The sequence below is a fragment of the Sceloporus undulatus genome, chromosome 6 (genome assembly GCF_019175285.1).
Source record: "Sceloporus undulatus isolate JIND9_A2432 ecotype Alabama chromosome 6, SceUnd_v1.1, whole genome shotgun sequence".
Taxonomy (NCBI): domain Eukaryota; kingdom Metazoa; phylum Chordata; class Lepidosauria; order Squamata; family Phrynosomatidae; genus Sceloporus; species Sceloporus undulatus.
In genome coordinates this window covers 60,005,676-60,023,607 of record NC_056527.1, presented here as the reverse complement: position 1 = coordinate 60,023,607, position 17,932 = coordinate 60,005,676, and the positions used below count along the sequence as shown (strand labels likewise).

At 39.6% G+C, this 17,932-nt stretch overlaps 1 protein-coding gene across 4 annotated transcripts in view; it reads right to left on the bottom strand.

Moving 5' to 3' along the window:
- The window catches only part of GOLGA4 (golgin A4), a 70,659-nt gene extending 54,031 nt beyond the window's left edge, over positions 1-16,628 (bottom strand). For 3 of the 4 annotated variants that reach the window (XM_042473204.1, XM_042473205.1, XM_042473207.1), the window contains exons 1-3: positions 16,415-16,628; positions 12,121-12,213; positions 5,539-5,637 (exon numbers count right to left, since the gene is read on the bottom strand). In XM_042473204.1, the coding sequence (XP_042329138.1) occupies positions 5,539-5,637; positions 12,121-12,213; positions 16,415-16,483 (261 nt within the window). In that variant the 5' untranslated portion in view covers positions 16,484-16,628. The remainder of the gene's footprint in view (positions 1-5,538; positions 5,638-12,120; positions 12,214-16,414) is intronic. The other variant, XM_042473206.1, reaches the window with a different exon arrangement.
- Between the last annotated feature and the right edge of the window lie 1,304 nt (positions 16,629-17,932).

Here is a 17,932-nt window from a genome sequence, read left to right as displayed (position 1 = left end):
ACTAAATTCTAAGCATCCCATTTGAATTGTATAAAGCAATCCTGTGATGGCATCTCGAATCCATTTCTTTTAGTAAAACATTAGTACCTTTACTTTTCAGATATTTATTAAGATGTTTTCATGCACACTGAAACAAGCATGTTAAACAGATTGGTGAATCAGTTTGGTGTAATATACAGAACTATAAAGCAGCTGTGTTTAATGAATTAGTACAATAAGAAAAATAGATTGACTAAATTCTAAGCATCCCATTTGAATTGTATAAAGCAATCCTGTGATGGCATCTCGAATCCATTTCTTTTAGTAAAACATTAGTACCTTTACTTTTCAGATATTTATTAAGATGTTTTCATGCACACTGAAACAAGCATGTTAAACAGATTGGTGAATCAGTTTGGTGTAATATACAGAACTATAAAGCAGCTGTGTTTAATGAATTAGTACAATAAGAAAAATAGATTGAGACATTGTCTTTTAAAAGTTGGTTTATAGAGACTTTACCCCTTAAGAAAAATCTCAAAAACTAATTAACAGACTCTATATAGCTTTGTAAAAACTATCTACAATCATAAAACCTTGAAATAATTTTTTGACAATGAATCATAATATCATAATGAATAAACTAACCACACCATACTATAACACTTCCTACATATACACTAAATTTTGTTCAAACACATTGGCCAGGATCAAAAGCCAACTAATTTAGGCACACCAAGGACATGCTCAGAAGAAATTTGGGACGGTTTTTGTTCTTTGGATGGGCTCTTCCCATGCCATCTCATAATTTGCTTTGGAAAATCTTCTGATTCAACAGGCTACATGATGGTCGACTATATATGAAGCAGTGGGCCAGGGTTGTGTTAATCCTATGGAATTAATCATGCAATGACACAGTCACCATATCTACAATTTGGAAATTATTACAACTACTGTCTGAAAACTAAACAAACAGCCAAGAGAAATACATAGGGAATCTGCTGCACACCAAATATCTGGTTCAGCTAATTTCAACAGGACACACTGGCTTAGATTTTAATAATCACATTTCCTTAGCTATACTTTGTGTACTTGAGGGACTATGGACTCCATTAAATTATTCCTACTGTCTAAGGATTAGGTCAGCATGGCACACAACTGACTTGTACAGACAATTAGCACGTATGGTCCAGTTCAAATACTGTACCCTTCCTTGGAGTGCCTCAGAATAATCTTACACAGCTCTGCTTTATAGCTGCTCTGCCTTAGGATCTGTCCATTTTTAGGAAAGGATGATGCCTCCTACATTTGCTGATGTTGTATTATCTGTTTCAGTTGAAATTATATTTATATAGTAATATAAATATGCGAGCCAGCATAGTGTAGTAGTTTGAGTGGACTACCATTCCAGAGACCAGGGTTTGATTCTGCACTTAACCATGAAAACCAGTGGGTAACCTTGGGCAAGCCACATGCTCTCAGCCTCAGAGGAGGGCAATGCAAACCTTCTCTGAACAAATCTTGACAAGAAAACCTAATGATAGGTTCACTTTAAGTCAAAAATGACTCAAACGCACACAAGAACAATATGGTTTTATTATATATTTTATTTATATTATAGTATATATTTATATTACATATTTTATTATCCCTAATTTGAAGATATGAGTTGACTGTGGAACTTAAATTTGGATCAACTGACAGGTCCATACCAAGAAAATGTTACCATTTTCAATATTGCAGCCTATTCAACAATTACAGTTGGGTGCATTATGTCAATATTTACAGTAGCACCACCTTTTTTGGTGTCTATACAGTTGGCTCTCCTTTTCCACGGATTCATTATCCATTGATTTAACCATCCACAGCTTGAAAATGTTTTTTTAATATATATTTAAAAACAAATCTTGATCTTATTATTTTGTATAAGGGATACCATTTTCTTATTATTTTATATAAGGACACCATTGTATTTAATGGGACTTGAGCATGCACGGATTTTAATATCCATGTGGGATCCTGGAATCAAGCCCCAGTGACACCATAGGCTTGCTATATATGGACCATCAACTCTTAGTGCCTCACATACATCTACTGAAGCATTATTTATGTTCTCAGATAAAGTAAAATCAACTATTGTAATTAATTTAATATGTGTTGGAAAGTACTAAATTTGATGTTAATGAAGCTATTATAACTGAGAGGAATAAAGAATTAAGATTGTCCTGTTCAAATCAATTAATGGATAACTGGTCTGGCTTCAGTATCTGTGGCCCTGTACAGACACTGGCACTTTGGGCCAGCTGGGGGGTGGTGTCTCCACAACAACATGCCCCTGCTCCTCCTCCAGGGCACCATGACGCCACTCCACACACTGCACGGTGTCACAGTGCTCCGCCAGTACTCATCTGGACAACGCAGTGCTGAAGAAGTGCCGTATAGCTGCAATGCCACAGCTTTCGCACCGTTTCCAGGGTGCAAAAGGAAGCCACTTTTTGCAGCTCCTTTTCGCGCCCTGAAGAGGCCAGACTGGGGCCGCAGTGTGAGGCTGCCACAGCCCCAATCTGGCTGAAAAAGAGTGGTTAGAGGCCACCCCTTTGGGGTGGTCTGTATAACCCCTGATATTTCTTTAGATCTAAAACCATGCTTGCTCAGCAAACCCTGATTCAGGTTTGTTCATTCATTCATTCATTCATTCATTCAATTTATATCCCATAAGGGACACAAAGCAATTCACATATTACGCAAAAACAATACACCTAAAAACATTCCAAAATACAAAACATTTTTAAAAATTGATTTGCATTCCCTATAACAAACTCCAGAGGTCTAAGGTAACCTTCTACCGATAACATCAAGTGGAGAGCTGCTTTAGTTCTAGATGCTCTTTTCCAATTCTAAAAAATCTGCCCCAGCCAAAAACAAGTGAGGGGGGAGCAAAAATGTGGCAGACATTTGTCCCCTATTTTCTAAAGAATGCAAGGTACCTTTCCCAGACAAGCGTGGGGTGCTGGAGAGTACACACTCACCGGGGATATACAGGGGAGAAATGTGCAGCCTCTGGACCTTTAGAAGCTGCTCTACTCGATATTAAGATTGTCAATCTACTTTGGCTTTATAATTATATGAAAACTATTATTAAAGCTAGTTTATTCTTAATCTCTTTTCTTAAAGCAATGCCAGATGAATACTGCTGTATCTCAGGAATTCTGTACCTACTCTGAATAGATTTGTTCCTGAAGAGGATACATGTCTATTGAAAGAATCCACTTTCTCTCCTTAGAGGACCCTTGTCCTTATTTGAATGAAAAGTGCTTTCAGATACAAACTATGGGGTTGTACAGATGAGAAGAAAGGGGCGGCCAGGGGCTGAACCTTTCTCCTCCGGATCATTGCCGTGGCAATCGCATGGGCTTGGCAACGATCTACCCCGAAAAGGAGCTGCATTCCCATGCCACTGTCAAGGCACCATTAGTGCCCTGGAGCAGTGCCATTTGGACACAGCAAACAAGGCACGACATTGGCACGTGCGGCGTGTGAACATGCATGCACCAAAAAGGTGCCAGGAGAGCACAAAGTTCTGCTGTCCTGAGCCCTACTTTTGGTCCCGGGCCACTGCAAAATGGCGGTCTGCACCAGGCTTATGACTACAAAAATCCTAGTATCCTTATACAGATGCTAATTACTATCCTTTTGAACTACTTTATTTAAATTGGTTTAAACTGATTTATTTGATTCTACTGTATACCACATTTAGAACCTAGGACACAGTGTAGCACATAAATATTATGCTCCCAAAGTTTCAAAGAGAATATGTTTGGGTTTGGGTTGAGACTATTCATTTGCAAGGTGATATTTCTTTTCCTTCATCGATCTAAAGAATGGAACAAATATGCCTGTTCCTACAATTGGAAAATCACTTTGCCCTTCCTGCGTCTGGTGTTGCCACTGTTGCATGGTCCTATTTAATCCCAAAGATAGCCATACTACATGCCACACTATATGCAAGATCAGACTATAAACCATACAATATGCAAGAACATTAGCAAGTTTATCTGTAGGCTGATTATTCAATTACAGTGTGTCCTACACACTCGCGGAGGTTAAGAGTGCAAGACCCCTGCAAAAGTGGGGGGAAAGCAAATACATGTGGCCAGTGGCATCTCAGGACCTCCCATGCCTTCCCCACTCAACCTAGGGTTGCAGAGTGGTGGCTGGGCAAGTGAGGCAACGGAAGGGAGAATGAGGAGCATACACACACGTACACTTCCAGGATGCTCCATCCCATGCTTTTCCCCCTGTGAAAACGCCTGGGACAGAGGAGGAGGAGCATAGGCATGTTCTTCCTTGCTGATTCGTCCACAGGCTTTTCCCTTGGAGAAAATACCCTGGACTGAGGAGGAAGAGGGCACATGCACTCTTCCTGGCCATGTGGAGGTGGGGGAGCACAGTTGCCCTTCAGACATGGACAAACTCGCAAATAATCAAATTCATGACTGTTAAATCCACAAAAATGGACTAACTATACTACAATTATAAATTATATGTTATTACATACTAGCCATATTATAAACTACAAACTCTGCTGCAGTAACACCAGCCCAACCGTGCAAAGAAAAGCCAGCTGTGGTAACAGCCTCCTCTACCACAGTTATGTGGCTCCAACAGTGTTGTTATATTCAAATGCCAAAATACTGCATTTCACAAAGCAGTCTGAAGTGAAATCAACAGATGATCATACAGAAAAACTGGCCTGAACCAGCAGATCCTACTATGGCTTACTTGTCAGTTCTGATTTAATGGAGCATCAACTGAAGTTTAGAATGAAAATGAAGTGATTTAAGACCCAAAGAAAATTTCTATTACTACCAATGATCCAGCTACTGGATGCTTCCAACACAATAAGAAGCCAACACAATGCTGGGATGGCAAAAAAAAAATGGAAACAGAGTTTACAGCAAAATGAAACCACAGTGCAGCAGGGGAAAAATAAGTCTGTAATTGTTTTCAGGATAGATACAAAACTATGCCAAATTGTTTGAAATCAGAATAATTTTATAATAGGATTATCCTACTATAATTAAAAATATGGTGGGAAGAAAATGGTTCCTGATCTTTAGGGGAAATAAATTTATTTTAAAATTTGTTTGAAAATAGTTATTTGTTAATATTCTCAAGTGCATCAGATCTTAATGTCAAGAGCATGTCTATTTACAAAGAAAAAAGGGGCAGTGAAATTTATCCTCCTTTCCATTTGAAAAATATCTTAGTCACAGTGATTCTCAACTTTACGACAAAAATTCAAAGAAGTGGCTTTTTGAAAGTTGTAATGAAAGCAGTGTTAATGTTATGTTAAATTAAGCCAGTGTTATCAAATAGCCCAACCACTGGTTAAACAAACATGTGCCCTGAGTTTTAGAGCAGGATTAGCAATACAGCACTTCAGTCTGTTTTAGTAAGAATTTAAACAAACAGCAGCACTCATTTTGCCTTCTAGAATTATTGTATCCTCTCGTCCAAGTCAAGCTGCCACTATGACAGACAGAGCGGGGGACTCACCACACTCTTACTCTGTGGCTTAGGTCGTTTGGTGGGATCCAAAGCAAAGACAGTATACTCAGAAAGAAAAGCAGGCTCTGATATCATCCCAGCTAGCAGCTGTCTCATTCAGTGCAAAAAGCAAGATGAAAAATAAAACAAAGTAGTGAGGTAAAGGGGGAAGGATACAAAAGCATGTTGCCATTTCATTTCACAAATATGTTTTGGCATGATGTGTACAAAAACTGCAAAAATATGCAGTTACCAACAAAAATACATGAACAGAATGCAATGAAGGTCAAACAGAACACTTAAATAAACAAAAATGTATGTATAGGCGTGAGGATAAAAAAGGAAAACTCAACTATAGGCTTCTTTTTTAAACAGTGTTTGTGTGTGTGTGTACACACATATATAATTGCAAACTGATAGATCACATAGAAACATTTTATATATATTCATTCATGCAGTTATTTATTTATAAATAAATCTATGTATAAATAAATGTTGACAAGTTAGACACAAACTTTTTTCATTTCGAAGAACTTGTTCAAGAAAATTCAATAAAGACATCTAATGTTTTTTTAAAAAATACCAGAAATCTAAACTCCTATGTAATAAGGACTCATGTGTTCATTTACTACACAATGTTGTTCAAGATCACAGCACATGCAATGTTCGTGTAAATTCAACACCATTGTCAATGCAACATTTAGGGAATAAGTACTACACAAGCCAGTGCTTAATTTATATTAACTGGAAAGACATAGATGAAAGAATGACACAGATACAGCCTGGTTTAAATTATAATTTCAAAAACCCATAAATGAATGTGCTAATTTTAAAGAGGTATGAGAAGCAAAAATGGATTATTGAATGTGATATTTTGTATTCCTGAAAACAAGGCAAGATGACAGCAATTTGAGCACATATGCATGTGGACATACAGGAAAAACCCAAAGGAAACAAGACACAATATTATAAGAATCTCTGTAGCTTTGCTTTGCTTATGTAAAGTATTATAAAAGGTAAAGGTAAAGGTTTCCCCTTGACATGAATTTCTAGTCATAATCGACTGTAGGGGACTGTGCTCATCTCCGTTACTAAGCCAAAAAAGAGGAGGGGGGGGTGTCAAAAGGTTAAAATAAAGGCATATTTAAACTGATTCTAGACTACAGCCTCCATTTTAATTTATGACTGAGCCAAGGTATAGAAAAGCTCTGACTATTTCAATGTCTCCTTCATCCTCTGTGAAGTTATATAAATCACCCATGGTCATTATTTCTGTATTCTTAATGATCACTGTAACCCTGCTTTTGCACATTTTTTACCTTCCTCAATAGCTATTATAAGTTTTAACTATTTTTGCCAACAGCATAACCATCTGCACATCTTAAACTGTTGGTGTTCCTTCTTCCAGTTTTCATCTCTCCTTCCTCCAAGTCCAATCATGCTTTCCATGTGATCTGCAAATAAATTTAACAGACTGGGTGATAAAATGCAGCCTTGACTGATCCATTTGCCATTTGGAAACCAAATGTGTCTTTGTATTCTGTCCTGACAGTATCCTCTTGTTCAGATTATATGTTATGCATCAGGACAATCAAATATTGTGATACAACCATTTTTTAGAGGTATCCATAATTTTTCATGACTACGCAATTAAGAGTTTCACTATAAAACACAAGCTGATTTTCTTCTGAAATTCTTTAGTGTGTGCCATTCTCCAACATAGTGCCCCTTCCTTTTCTGAAGCAGCTTGTACATCTAGCATTTCTTGCTCACAAGGCAACTCCCAGAAGCTTTTACTAGTGGACATCCTTGTTGAACTTTAGAAATGGAAATCCAAAATCATTTGGAGAACCAAATTTAGGAACCACTGGTAAACATTTGGTATGCCAGTGCAAGAAGCAAAGAGGCTGTGTGACCCAGGCTGAAGCTTATTTACAGTAATATAGGATTTGTCAAATTACTGTTTTGTGCAAATGAAGCCAAAAAATCAATGTCTCTCTTTAGAAGCTCTTGCAGTGTCTCACCTGAGGACTACAGATACTAACACATTATGTTAGACAAGAATTTCAACAACTGTGTCTTTACCATCAACCTGAACCTAGAACAGTCCACACTAGTTCACTTTCTTGACACCTCTCTGGAAGTACATGAACAAACCATAAGCACTAAATTACATGGAAAACCAATGGATCACTAAGCATATTTGCATGTGTCAAGCCTCTATCCAGACACACCATTGTATCTACTGTTTCTAGCCAACTCTCAGATACAATCACATCTGCTTGGTCACACAACACAGGAACTCAGACTCATGGATTTATATCAAGCATTTCTCTAATCACAATATGCACCCAAAGAGACTGGTACTGTACTCAGGAACAAGCTAATACAGAGCAACTTCAAAAATATAATACATATAATAGCAGAACACCACTAGATGTCTAAAGAGTTTACATCTGAAAGTATTAAAACGTATCTCTAATGAACTACAACTTTTCTGGACAATTATACTGCTTTTTCATGGGCTTTTGGTAGATCTATATAGAACTTGCTTACTTACATTCTCCAAACTTAAATTCATGATCTACAAATAACACAACATGAATGGAAACATGGGGACCACATCCTGCTACAAACCCACAGGCCAACTTTGGGGCTAAACAGATGGCCCCTTTGCACCGGCTTGAGGGTGGCATCAGAGCATTTAGATGCCTCATGCTGACATTACCCCCAAGCTGGCGTCATGCCACCCACATGCCCACATGGTGGACAGCTTTGTGGTGCTTCAGCAGCATGGTATTTATAAGCCACATGCTGCAGGAGCATCACAAAATTGCAATGGCAGAAAAGCCGGCTTTTTGCCAGCTCAAAAGGGAGCGGCCCCAATCTGGCTTTCTCCAGGGCAGCTTTGAGCTGCCCCTTCAGGGCCAACTGTTTCTACCCACTGTCTTCACATCAACCCTGGCAACATAATCATGTGTCCTAATTATGCTACTTGCAACACTAGGAGCATATTTATTTGTTCATCTTCCAACATCATATATGCCATCTTCTGTAAGCAGTGCTCCTCCACATTCTGCATTATACAAATGAGGCAGACTCATACAAGAGAATAAATATACACAGATATGTGCCTTTATAGAAATAGCAATACACAAAACTGTGTCAGCACACTTCAACCTCTTGGGATATTCTCAAAATGGCTGTTGTGAAAGATGGGAATTTCAAAGAACTAGAGAGGACGACCACTGAATTGGAATCCACTCACAGCTTCCAAACAATTAGCAGAGGTATGAACAGAGACAATGGTTTCTTAGTGCACTACATATGTGTATATTTTGGTTTCATTACACAAAATCTTGGGTCTGCCTTCAACAAAGTCTCTGCCTTCAACAAAATCAATTCTCCTAGAAACAGTATCTATTATTTTCACACCTCTGAAACAATTAAGAGCCTAGCAGCGTATACGTCTCATGTATTGCTTTACAAGTAATTGGCAGTTATGCTAAACTAACCTTTTCAAGGCCTATAATAATATAATTGTCATCTTCTGTATTTCATTACCACCACTGTTGCACTGTTTTATTATTTATTTATTTATTTATGTATTTATTGTAACTGCAGTTTTTGCATTCACATACAACTGAATATATCTATAGGTAATCACTTTTCCCTAGCATTGTGTAATTTTCTGCTTATCTATACCTGGATGTGCCTGTCACCTGCCTGGCTCTCTTTAACCACCTTTAAAAGCTCCACTTGTCACACTTTCACCATGCTAGCATGTTTTACATTCATGTTGTATTTTACATCTCATACTTCCTTGGATGATGTAAATACTTGTCTACCTAAGCTGCATTACATGCAACTGAAGACGCAGGCTGTAATCCAAGCAAGGTTATGCTGAAATAAACTACTTGGGCAAAAAGATGCTATAAGATCCCTGTTTTAGACTAAAAGAGACATAAGATGGGTATCCCTTAAAAACATTCAATAGCAACTCCTCCTTCACTTGAACAGCTAAGGTACAAGGACACAACCCCCCTACACACACACAGTATACATGAAACAATCATCCTAAACTGGGGCAATCATCCTAAAAAAGAGTGCTGTTCTAAATATATTCCATTTGTCATTTGAATACAGCATCTTGTTTTAATACCTTCTACTCTCCACCCAGCACTATGGAGATACTCATCCTCATGCACATGTAGATAAATGCTCTGGGCACATGCAAACTGGCATATCTGTTCTGATTTATATTGCACTACTTAACATTATTTCTTGATGCTTCTTGCAATCTCACTTGCTACCCATGTTCTTCTGACTTTAAAAAAAAGTTTAGTAGAAAGGAGACACATTTCAATTCATTTGTGAGCATCTTGCTTGTGACATGGGTCGTAATGTTAAATATGTATTGATACAACACTCTCACACCTCTCCCCAGACGGTGTTGCAAGCCTGACATGACTGCTTCTCCCATAGCGTCTCCAGTCTTTTTTTCTTCTAGAGGTATAGTACTAAAAGTAAGGCAGTGTGATGTAGTGGTTTGGGTGTTAAGATTATGATTCTGAAGACCAGGATTCAAAACCCTGCTGAGCCATGGAAACCCACTGGGTGGCCTTTGGCAAGTCACATTCTCTCAACCTCAGAGGAAGGCAAAGGCAAAACCCTTCTGAAGAAATTGCCATAAGACAGAAACAACTTGAAGAACAAGAATAACAATGTGCCAAAATGGTAAACTACAATACGGTATGTTTCCTCTAACTATACAAAAACAATCACAGTTAAAGACATCATTAAAATTTACTGTTTTGCACTATACAATGGGCCTGCTATATCAGCAAGCTAACCATTAGCAAACTGGAGTTTCTGCAGATCACCTCACCCTATATTAGTCTATGGTGACATGTGCACATAATCACGCCAACATGGGTGCGTGCATGCTGCCACCTATTAAGCTTCTGCATTTTTTCCCATCTGCCAGGGGCGTGTGGAACCGAATCACATTAGATGGGAAAGGCACACTGTGCTTCTTACCTCAGGGAGAAACAGAAGTAAACAACCACATCAAAGCATCTTAAGCCAAAATGAGGAATGGGCAGAGAATTGGACACAGTAATACCACATAGGAGCTTACAGAATTAGGATAATGTTCTAGAGAAATATTAATTTTAAAAAGAAACTCTCTCTCTCTATAGAAAGAGAGGTATTACCAACAAAATGTATTGATCAAGGCTGGAAATGAAGCTAGCCAGGCGATGGGTTCCAAAAGCAGGATTTGGGATTGCCTTGAAAGTAAAGTTAGAAAGCACAGCATGCATTTATCCTCCAATTCTGATGGCTCTGTCCTTTGTCTTTTCCATTTGCAACAACTGTTCCATTTGCTGTCAGAGGATTTCTTAAGCTTTTCTACACTACAGGAAAAAATCCTCCCACAATCATAACATGAAGTTCAAAAGCCGGGTTATGGGTAGAGTATGAAATGTTAAAACCCACAACCTATATCACAACATGCAAATTGCACTGTATGTAATTATGGTTGTGGTAATTCGTGAGAATAAATGAAAAATGCACCAAGACAAGAGACACAAGAAGCCCTGTGTATGTGTCCCCCCCTTTTTTTTCAGGCTTTCCTACCTCCCAGATTCATCACCAGAAAGAGTATCTCACAAATTATATTGAACAAGAAAATATATAATTTCTATTTCCTGCACAGAAATAGGAAGACTGATGTTCCAATATAATCATTCATACATACAAGGAGCTTCGGATCTAATAATTCGAAGAAGCTTTAACTTTCTTATGCTAAGGAACATTTCATCAAAATATTCATTTTGTACCTCCTTAGCACAATGTGTCAGGTGAACTGAAGCTAGCCACATGGATATTCAACAGAACTATCATGCTCCAGATGTTTCATGAAAAACAAAACCCCATCTACACAATTTAAAAATGAAGTTATCTCTCAACAACCAGAGTTCAAGAAAACATATATTTAATACCCATCTGTCAGAGATTTATTCTTGTTATATTCGATTCGACACCTTGATTTGATCATCTATAAAATTTATTGCTGGGCTCATTATGCATGGTACATGTCTGAAAACCATACTATAAAGGAGTCTAAGGCTGAAATTGGCATCTTTCTGAACAGGCCCTTTTAAAGTTCCACTTGGAACTTTCATACTCTCTCATTCAGAAGAACACTATATTGAAACATTCTTGTCCTGTGATACATATATGCTCATCCCTCCACATTTGCTGGAGTTAGGGGCACAGGACCCCCGTGAATGTGGAAAAACTGCAAATAACAAAAATACTATGTTTTTACCTGAGAGAACACCTCTCTAGGAATCTCTAGGTCCTTCGGTGTGACATTTGGTTAAAGTTGCCCACAGAGTTGCGCTGGAGAACATATTAATAAAATCCTTAAATAATCAAATCCACAAAAGTCAAAGCTGCAAATGTGGAAGGATGAGCGTTTCTAATATTGTTTTAAATATTTTTCATTGAATTTTGCCAGATTTGGTTCCTCTTTTCTCACTGTTTGTGCCCTCCTCCTTTTTAGCTACTAGATTTTCAGCCTACCTCTTTGCTGGGTGTTAAAGCACCTTCGTCATTTTGCTCTACAAGTGAAGATGTTCTGCTCCTGACTACTGGAGGTGGAGTTGTAGAGGGTCCCTGTAAAGTAACAAGAAATGAAAAGCATGACTCCTCATATACAAATACAGTATCTGATAATATGCAGCACTGTTTAAACCTAATCTCATTATTTAACAGTATTTCTTGATTTTTTTTAAATTGCAAATTCTATAGCAATACTTTCAGGACTTCAAGTCACTTTTATGTCAATTCCAAATGTGGCGCAATCTTGGACAATAAATTCCAGTATCACGGTTACAGCAATGCAACATTTTGGGTCACATTCGGTATTTTCATACTTTACTCAAGAATACACCATGTTGTCAATTCTGTGGTGTTTCAAGTGAGGAAATTCATCTGAGCAAATTAGTTAATTGTTCTAACAATGTTAAAAGGTTTTGTGTTTACAATTAATATCTAGTTTCCATGCTTCCTTTTCAACTCCATTTAGTGAATCTGAAGAAACTAATGCCAAGACATAAAAACTGGTCGCTAATTCTTTGAAAGATGATGAGGTGGGTGACATTTTTCATCCTCCTTTACATTAAAATTTCAGCACATGGGCCAAAGGGGATTTCTCTACCAGATGAGCTGTTGTTGTTGTTGTTGTTGTTGTTGTTGTTGGGACTGCTATTCTGCATCTGTAGTCTGATGCCGTGATACAACCTACTTCACCATCTCAGCACTTTCCCACTTCATTAAGAACTCATTAATCTACACATACAGACCAAGCATCAAGATCGTAGGCCTACTGCTTTAAATTACAAGGAAATTTTCACAGAACATTGTCTGAGCAGCACAACTCCACCTTTCTCTTTGCAGGTTTGGAAGATAAGACATGTTGCACAAAGACCAGCAGTTCTCAACTTGTGGGTCGCAACCCCTTTGAGGGTTGAACACCCTTTTCACAGGGGTTGCCTAACACCATCGGAAAACACATATTTCCGATGGTGTTAGGAACTGAGAAACCACAATTTTATGGTTGGGGTGACCGCAACATGAGGAACTGTATTAAAGGGTTGTGGCATTAGGAAGGTTGAGAAACACTGCACTAAGACTCTTAAGACTAGGTTTGAATCCCTGCTCAGCTATGGAAACCCACTGGGTGATCTCAGGCAAGTCACACTCTCAGCCTCAGAGGAAGGCAAAGGCAAAAGAAAACTCCATAGTAGGTTCGCTATAAGGCAGTAATGATTTCAAGGCACACAACAACAAGAGTATATTACACTGGCATAACTTGTACATACAGTATATTCACTAACAGCATTCCCTGACAGGTCCAAGGGAGGCAAAACTAACCTCTGGGCCCAGCAAAGTATAACCAACCCCCCGATTTGCAACATGTATTTTGTGCATTTTAGTTGGCCCAAAGAAGTATCACTATTTTGTGCATTTTGGATGTTACAGCACAAAAACTCCTCATTATAACCTCTTAAGCAATTACTTCTGGACTAATGATGTTAAAAGGTTTTAAACAAACACTCCAGAAAGTAACAACAACAGTTGCTTCCAGAACATGAGTTATGGTGTTGTACCAAGCCAGTTTCGTCCATGCAGTTAACATGTTCCTTCTCTTTCAGGTGCCCCATGTTCATGAATAAAGACACTGGCAATGAAGAAACAAAACGGGAGAAAACCATATGTGTGTTGTTTCTGACCTATGGAACAAATATCAGAGTTCAACGTAGCTTCAAAGGACACACACACAAAACTGTACATCTGTGTGTACATGCATATATATATATATATATATATATATACACACACACACACACACACCTCTCGATATATATAGTGTTGTGTGTGATATATATATATGCATGTTACACAACAGATGCATATACAATATAATATTATCGATAATATAATATATATATATATACACACACACACACACACACACACTGGCTTGGTACAACACTATATATACACATACACACACACACTATATATATATATATATACACACACACACACACACACACACACACACACACAGAGAGTTGGCCCCTCGTATCCACGAATTCATTTTGCCACTTTATATAAGGGGAGACCATTCTACTGTGCCATTGCATTTAATAGGACTTGGGCATCCATGGATTTAGGTATCCACAGAGGGTCCCAGAACAAAACCTCAGAAAATACCAAGGGACCACTGCATATGCATTTATCCAATTTATTCAATATGCAATATTATTATATTGCTGTACAGTATATTATAGATGTTATATTATATTATAACGTATGTACTGCCTACAGACACCTTCCTTCCTGGATGATTCGGACGCAATCCTACAGCTATAAACCCCGCTAATCTGAAGGGGCTCATTTTCTGAGCTGGACCGGGCTGATGAAACTACTAATGCGCTCACTGGGACGTTGTGTGTGTGTGTTGTGTGCCTTCAAGTCTTTTTTGACTTATGGCTCCCCTAAGACAACCCTTTCATGGGGCTTTCTTAGCAACATTTCTTTCAGGCTCTCAGTCTGGGGGAGTGTGCCTTGCCCAAGATCACCCGGTGCCTTTCCATAGCAGGACAGAGATCTGAATCCAATGCTTAAACCACTCACCATGCTCTCTCACATTCTGGATCCATTTATGTACTCAGCAATCATGATCACTGTTAATTATTTATTAAACGTAGGGAGATCTTGTAGCACCTTTGAGACTCACTGAAAGAAAGAAGTTGGCAGCAGGAGCCTTCCTAGACCTCAGCCTACTTCCTCAGTATCAGCATTAGTGCCTGTAAAACGCAATTGTTCTTGTTGCTGTGTGCCATCAAGTCAGAAACCTCATGATAGGCTCTGCTTAGGCCCACCATAGGTCAAATATGACCTATGATGGCCCTAAGGGGAATCTATCATGGGATTTTCTTGGCAAAGATTTGTTCGGAGGAGGAATTCAAAAATACAGACTATTTGTCGGTAGAATCAATACACAGAGAGATCTTGTAGCACCTTTGAGATTAACTGAAAGAAGTTGGCAGTGTGAGCTTTCCTAGATGAAAGTCTACTTCCTCAGGTGCATTTACTTCCTCATACGTGCATCTGAGGAAGTAGACTGAAATCTAGAAAAGCAAAGATGCTACAAGATCTCTCCACTACACTCCAAAGGAGTTTGTTCCACTGTCGAACAGCCCTTACTGTCAGGAAGTTCCTCCTAATGTTCAGGTGGAATCTCTTTTCCTGCAGCTTGCATCCATTGCTCCGGGTCCTGTTCTCTGGAGCAGCACAAAACAAGCTTGCTCCCTCCTCAATATGACATCCCTTCAAGTATTTGAACAGGGCTATCATATCACCTCTTAACCTTCTTTTCTCCAGGCTAAACATCCCCAGCTCCCTGAGTCGTTCCTCATAGGGCTTTATGGTTTCCAGACCCTTCACCATTTTAGTCACCCTCCTTTGGACACGCTCCAGTTTCTCAATGTCCTTTCTGAATTGTGGTGCCCAGAACTGGACACAGTATTACAGGTGGGGCCTGACCAAAGCAGAATAGAGTGGCACTATTACTTCACTTGATCTAGACACTATACTTCTATTGATGCAGCCTAAAATAGCATTGGCCTTTTTAGCTGCCGCATCACACTGTTCACTCATGTTCAACTTGTGGTCTACTTGGACTCCTAGATCCCTTTCACACATAGTTTCATTCAGCCAGGTGTCACCCATCCTATATCTGTGCATTTTATTTTTCCGCCCTAAGTGCAATACCTTACATTTCTCCGTGTTGAATTTCATTTTGTTAGCTTTGGCCCAGCTTTCTAGTCTATTCAGGTCATTTTGAATCTTGATCCTGTCCTCTGGGGTATTAGCTACTCCCCCTAATTTGGTGTCATCTGCAGATTTGATGAGTATGTCCCCAATTCTGTCATCCAGGTCATTGATAAAGATGTTGAATAGCACTGGGCCCAGGACAGAGCCCTGTGGGACCCCACTGGTCACTTCTCTCCAGGATGAAAAGGAGCCACTTGCTTTGCCATTGCTTTCCCCTGAGGAGGCTGAGAGAGTGTGACTCTCCCGAAGTCACTGGGGCTGCGTCCACACTGGAGAGATAACCCGGTTTGGCACCACTTTAACTCTTTTTGTGGTTCAAGGCTATGGCATTCTGGGAGTTGGAGCCCACAACAAACTCCAACTCCCAGAATGCCATAGCCTTGAGCCAGGCCAATTAAAGCGGTGCCAAACGGGGTTATCCCTCCAGTGTGGACGCAGCCCCAGTGGCCGAGTTGGGGACGGCGCCTACCTGGGCCGGGCTCCGAGGGGCGGGCGAGGTTTGTTCTTCGCTGATCTTCTGTTTCAGCTTCTTGAACATGACGGCGTCGGAGAAGCGGCGGCCGCTTCGCGGGGGTCTCTCTTTCTCCGGAGGGCCCTCGGCCGACCTCGCTTCGCCCCTCAGAGAACAGCGGTAGAGGCCTCGTAATGGCCGCCGCTGACTCCTCTCCCGGCCGCCGCTTCGAGTCTTCTTCTCTGCCCCTCACGCAAGCGGCAGGTGAGCCAGCCGAGGCACTGCGCATGCGCGGCCAACGTGGAGCAGGAAAGGAAAAGGAGTACGGCGGCCGCCAAGGTCCAATTTTCCTTCGGGATGTGAAGCTACGCTTATTTCCCTCAGCGAATGACCTGTTGCCATATACAGCATTAAGCACTCAAGAAAGTGGAAACAGGATGTGCATCTACACTAGTGGTCCCCACTCTGTGCCCTTTTAAGAGACTTTGGACTTCAGCTCCCAGAATCCCAGGCTATTGGCCAACGTGGCTGAGGCTTCTGGGAGATGTAGTCCAACATCTCTTAAAAGGCACAGTTTGGGGACCACTGATCTATCTACAGCACTGTAAAAAATATGTAGAGAGATCTTGTAGCAAGAGTCACTGAAAGAAAGAATTTGGCAGCAGGAGCTTTCATAGATGAAAGTCTACTTCCTCAGATGCATTTAGATGCAATAATAATAATATGTAGAGAGACCTTGTAGCACCTTTGAGCACCTTTTTATAAGGGACACCATTTTATTAAGCAATTGTATTTAATGGGACTTGAATTAAGTTTTTCCTAGGAAATGGCACCTGAATTGAAGTGAATCAGAATCTCTAAAGTATTAACTCCAGTAATATTTGCAGGCAAGACTTTATGACTCAGGTGCAGATATTAATAGCTGCTCAGTATAATACTGAAGATTGGTCATGACTCATGATCAAACCCAGAGCAAAGTTAGGCTTCATTTAATAGACTTTCTGTAACATAGGTAACTGGGCCAGTCATTAAACATTTAGAGCAACTACGCAAATGGAAATTCAAAGATATGTTCAGCACATTGATGCTAGTATGTAAATTTCACATAGTTACATTGTAGGCCTCAAAAATAATTGCACTCTCTTGTTTCCTCTTTTCTGATCTAGAAAAGCAGTAGTCCAAGTGAAGAGGTGATACATACATCAAATAAACTGAGGCAAGAAATGTGGTCCTCCAGATGCTTTTATGAACAACTCCCAACCTTTTATCATTGGCCATGCAGACTGGGACTTGTGGGAGTTAAACTATCTGGACAGTCAATATTCACCGACCCTTGAAATAAGGCATAGAATATGCTTGGTGTGATTTACCCTTCTTTGTATGAGGAATTATCCCAGAGCATGTTTGTTATCCATTTCTGATCTGCACTGGTGGATGCTAATACAGAATCAAGCAGTAGCAGTTGTCTGAGACAAACTTACATTGAGAGATTTGCTCCCTGAGGATACTAGATACAGCCCACCCTCCGTATCAGTG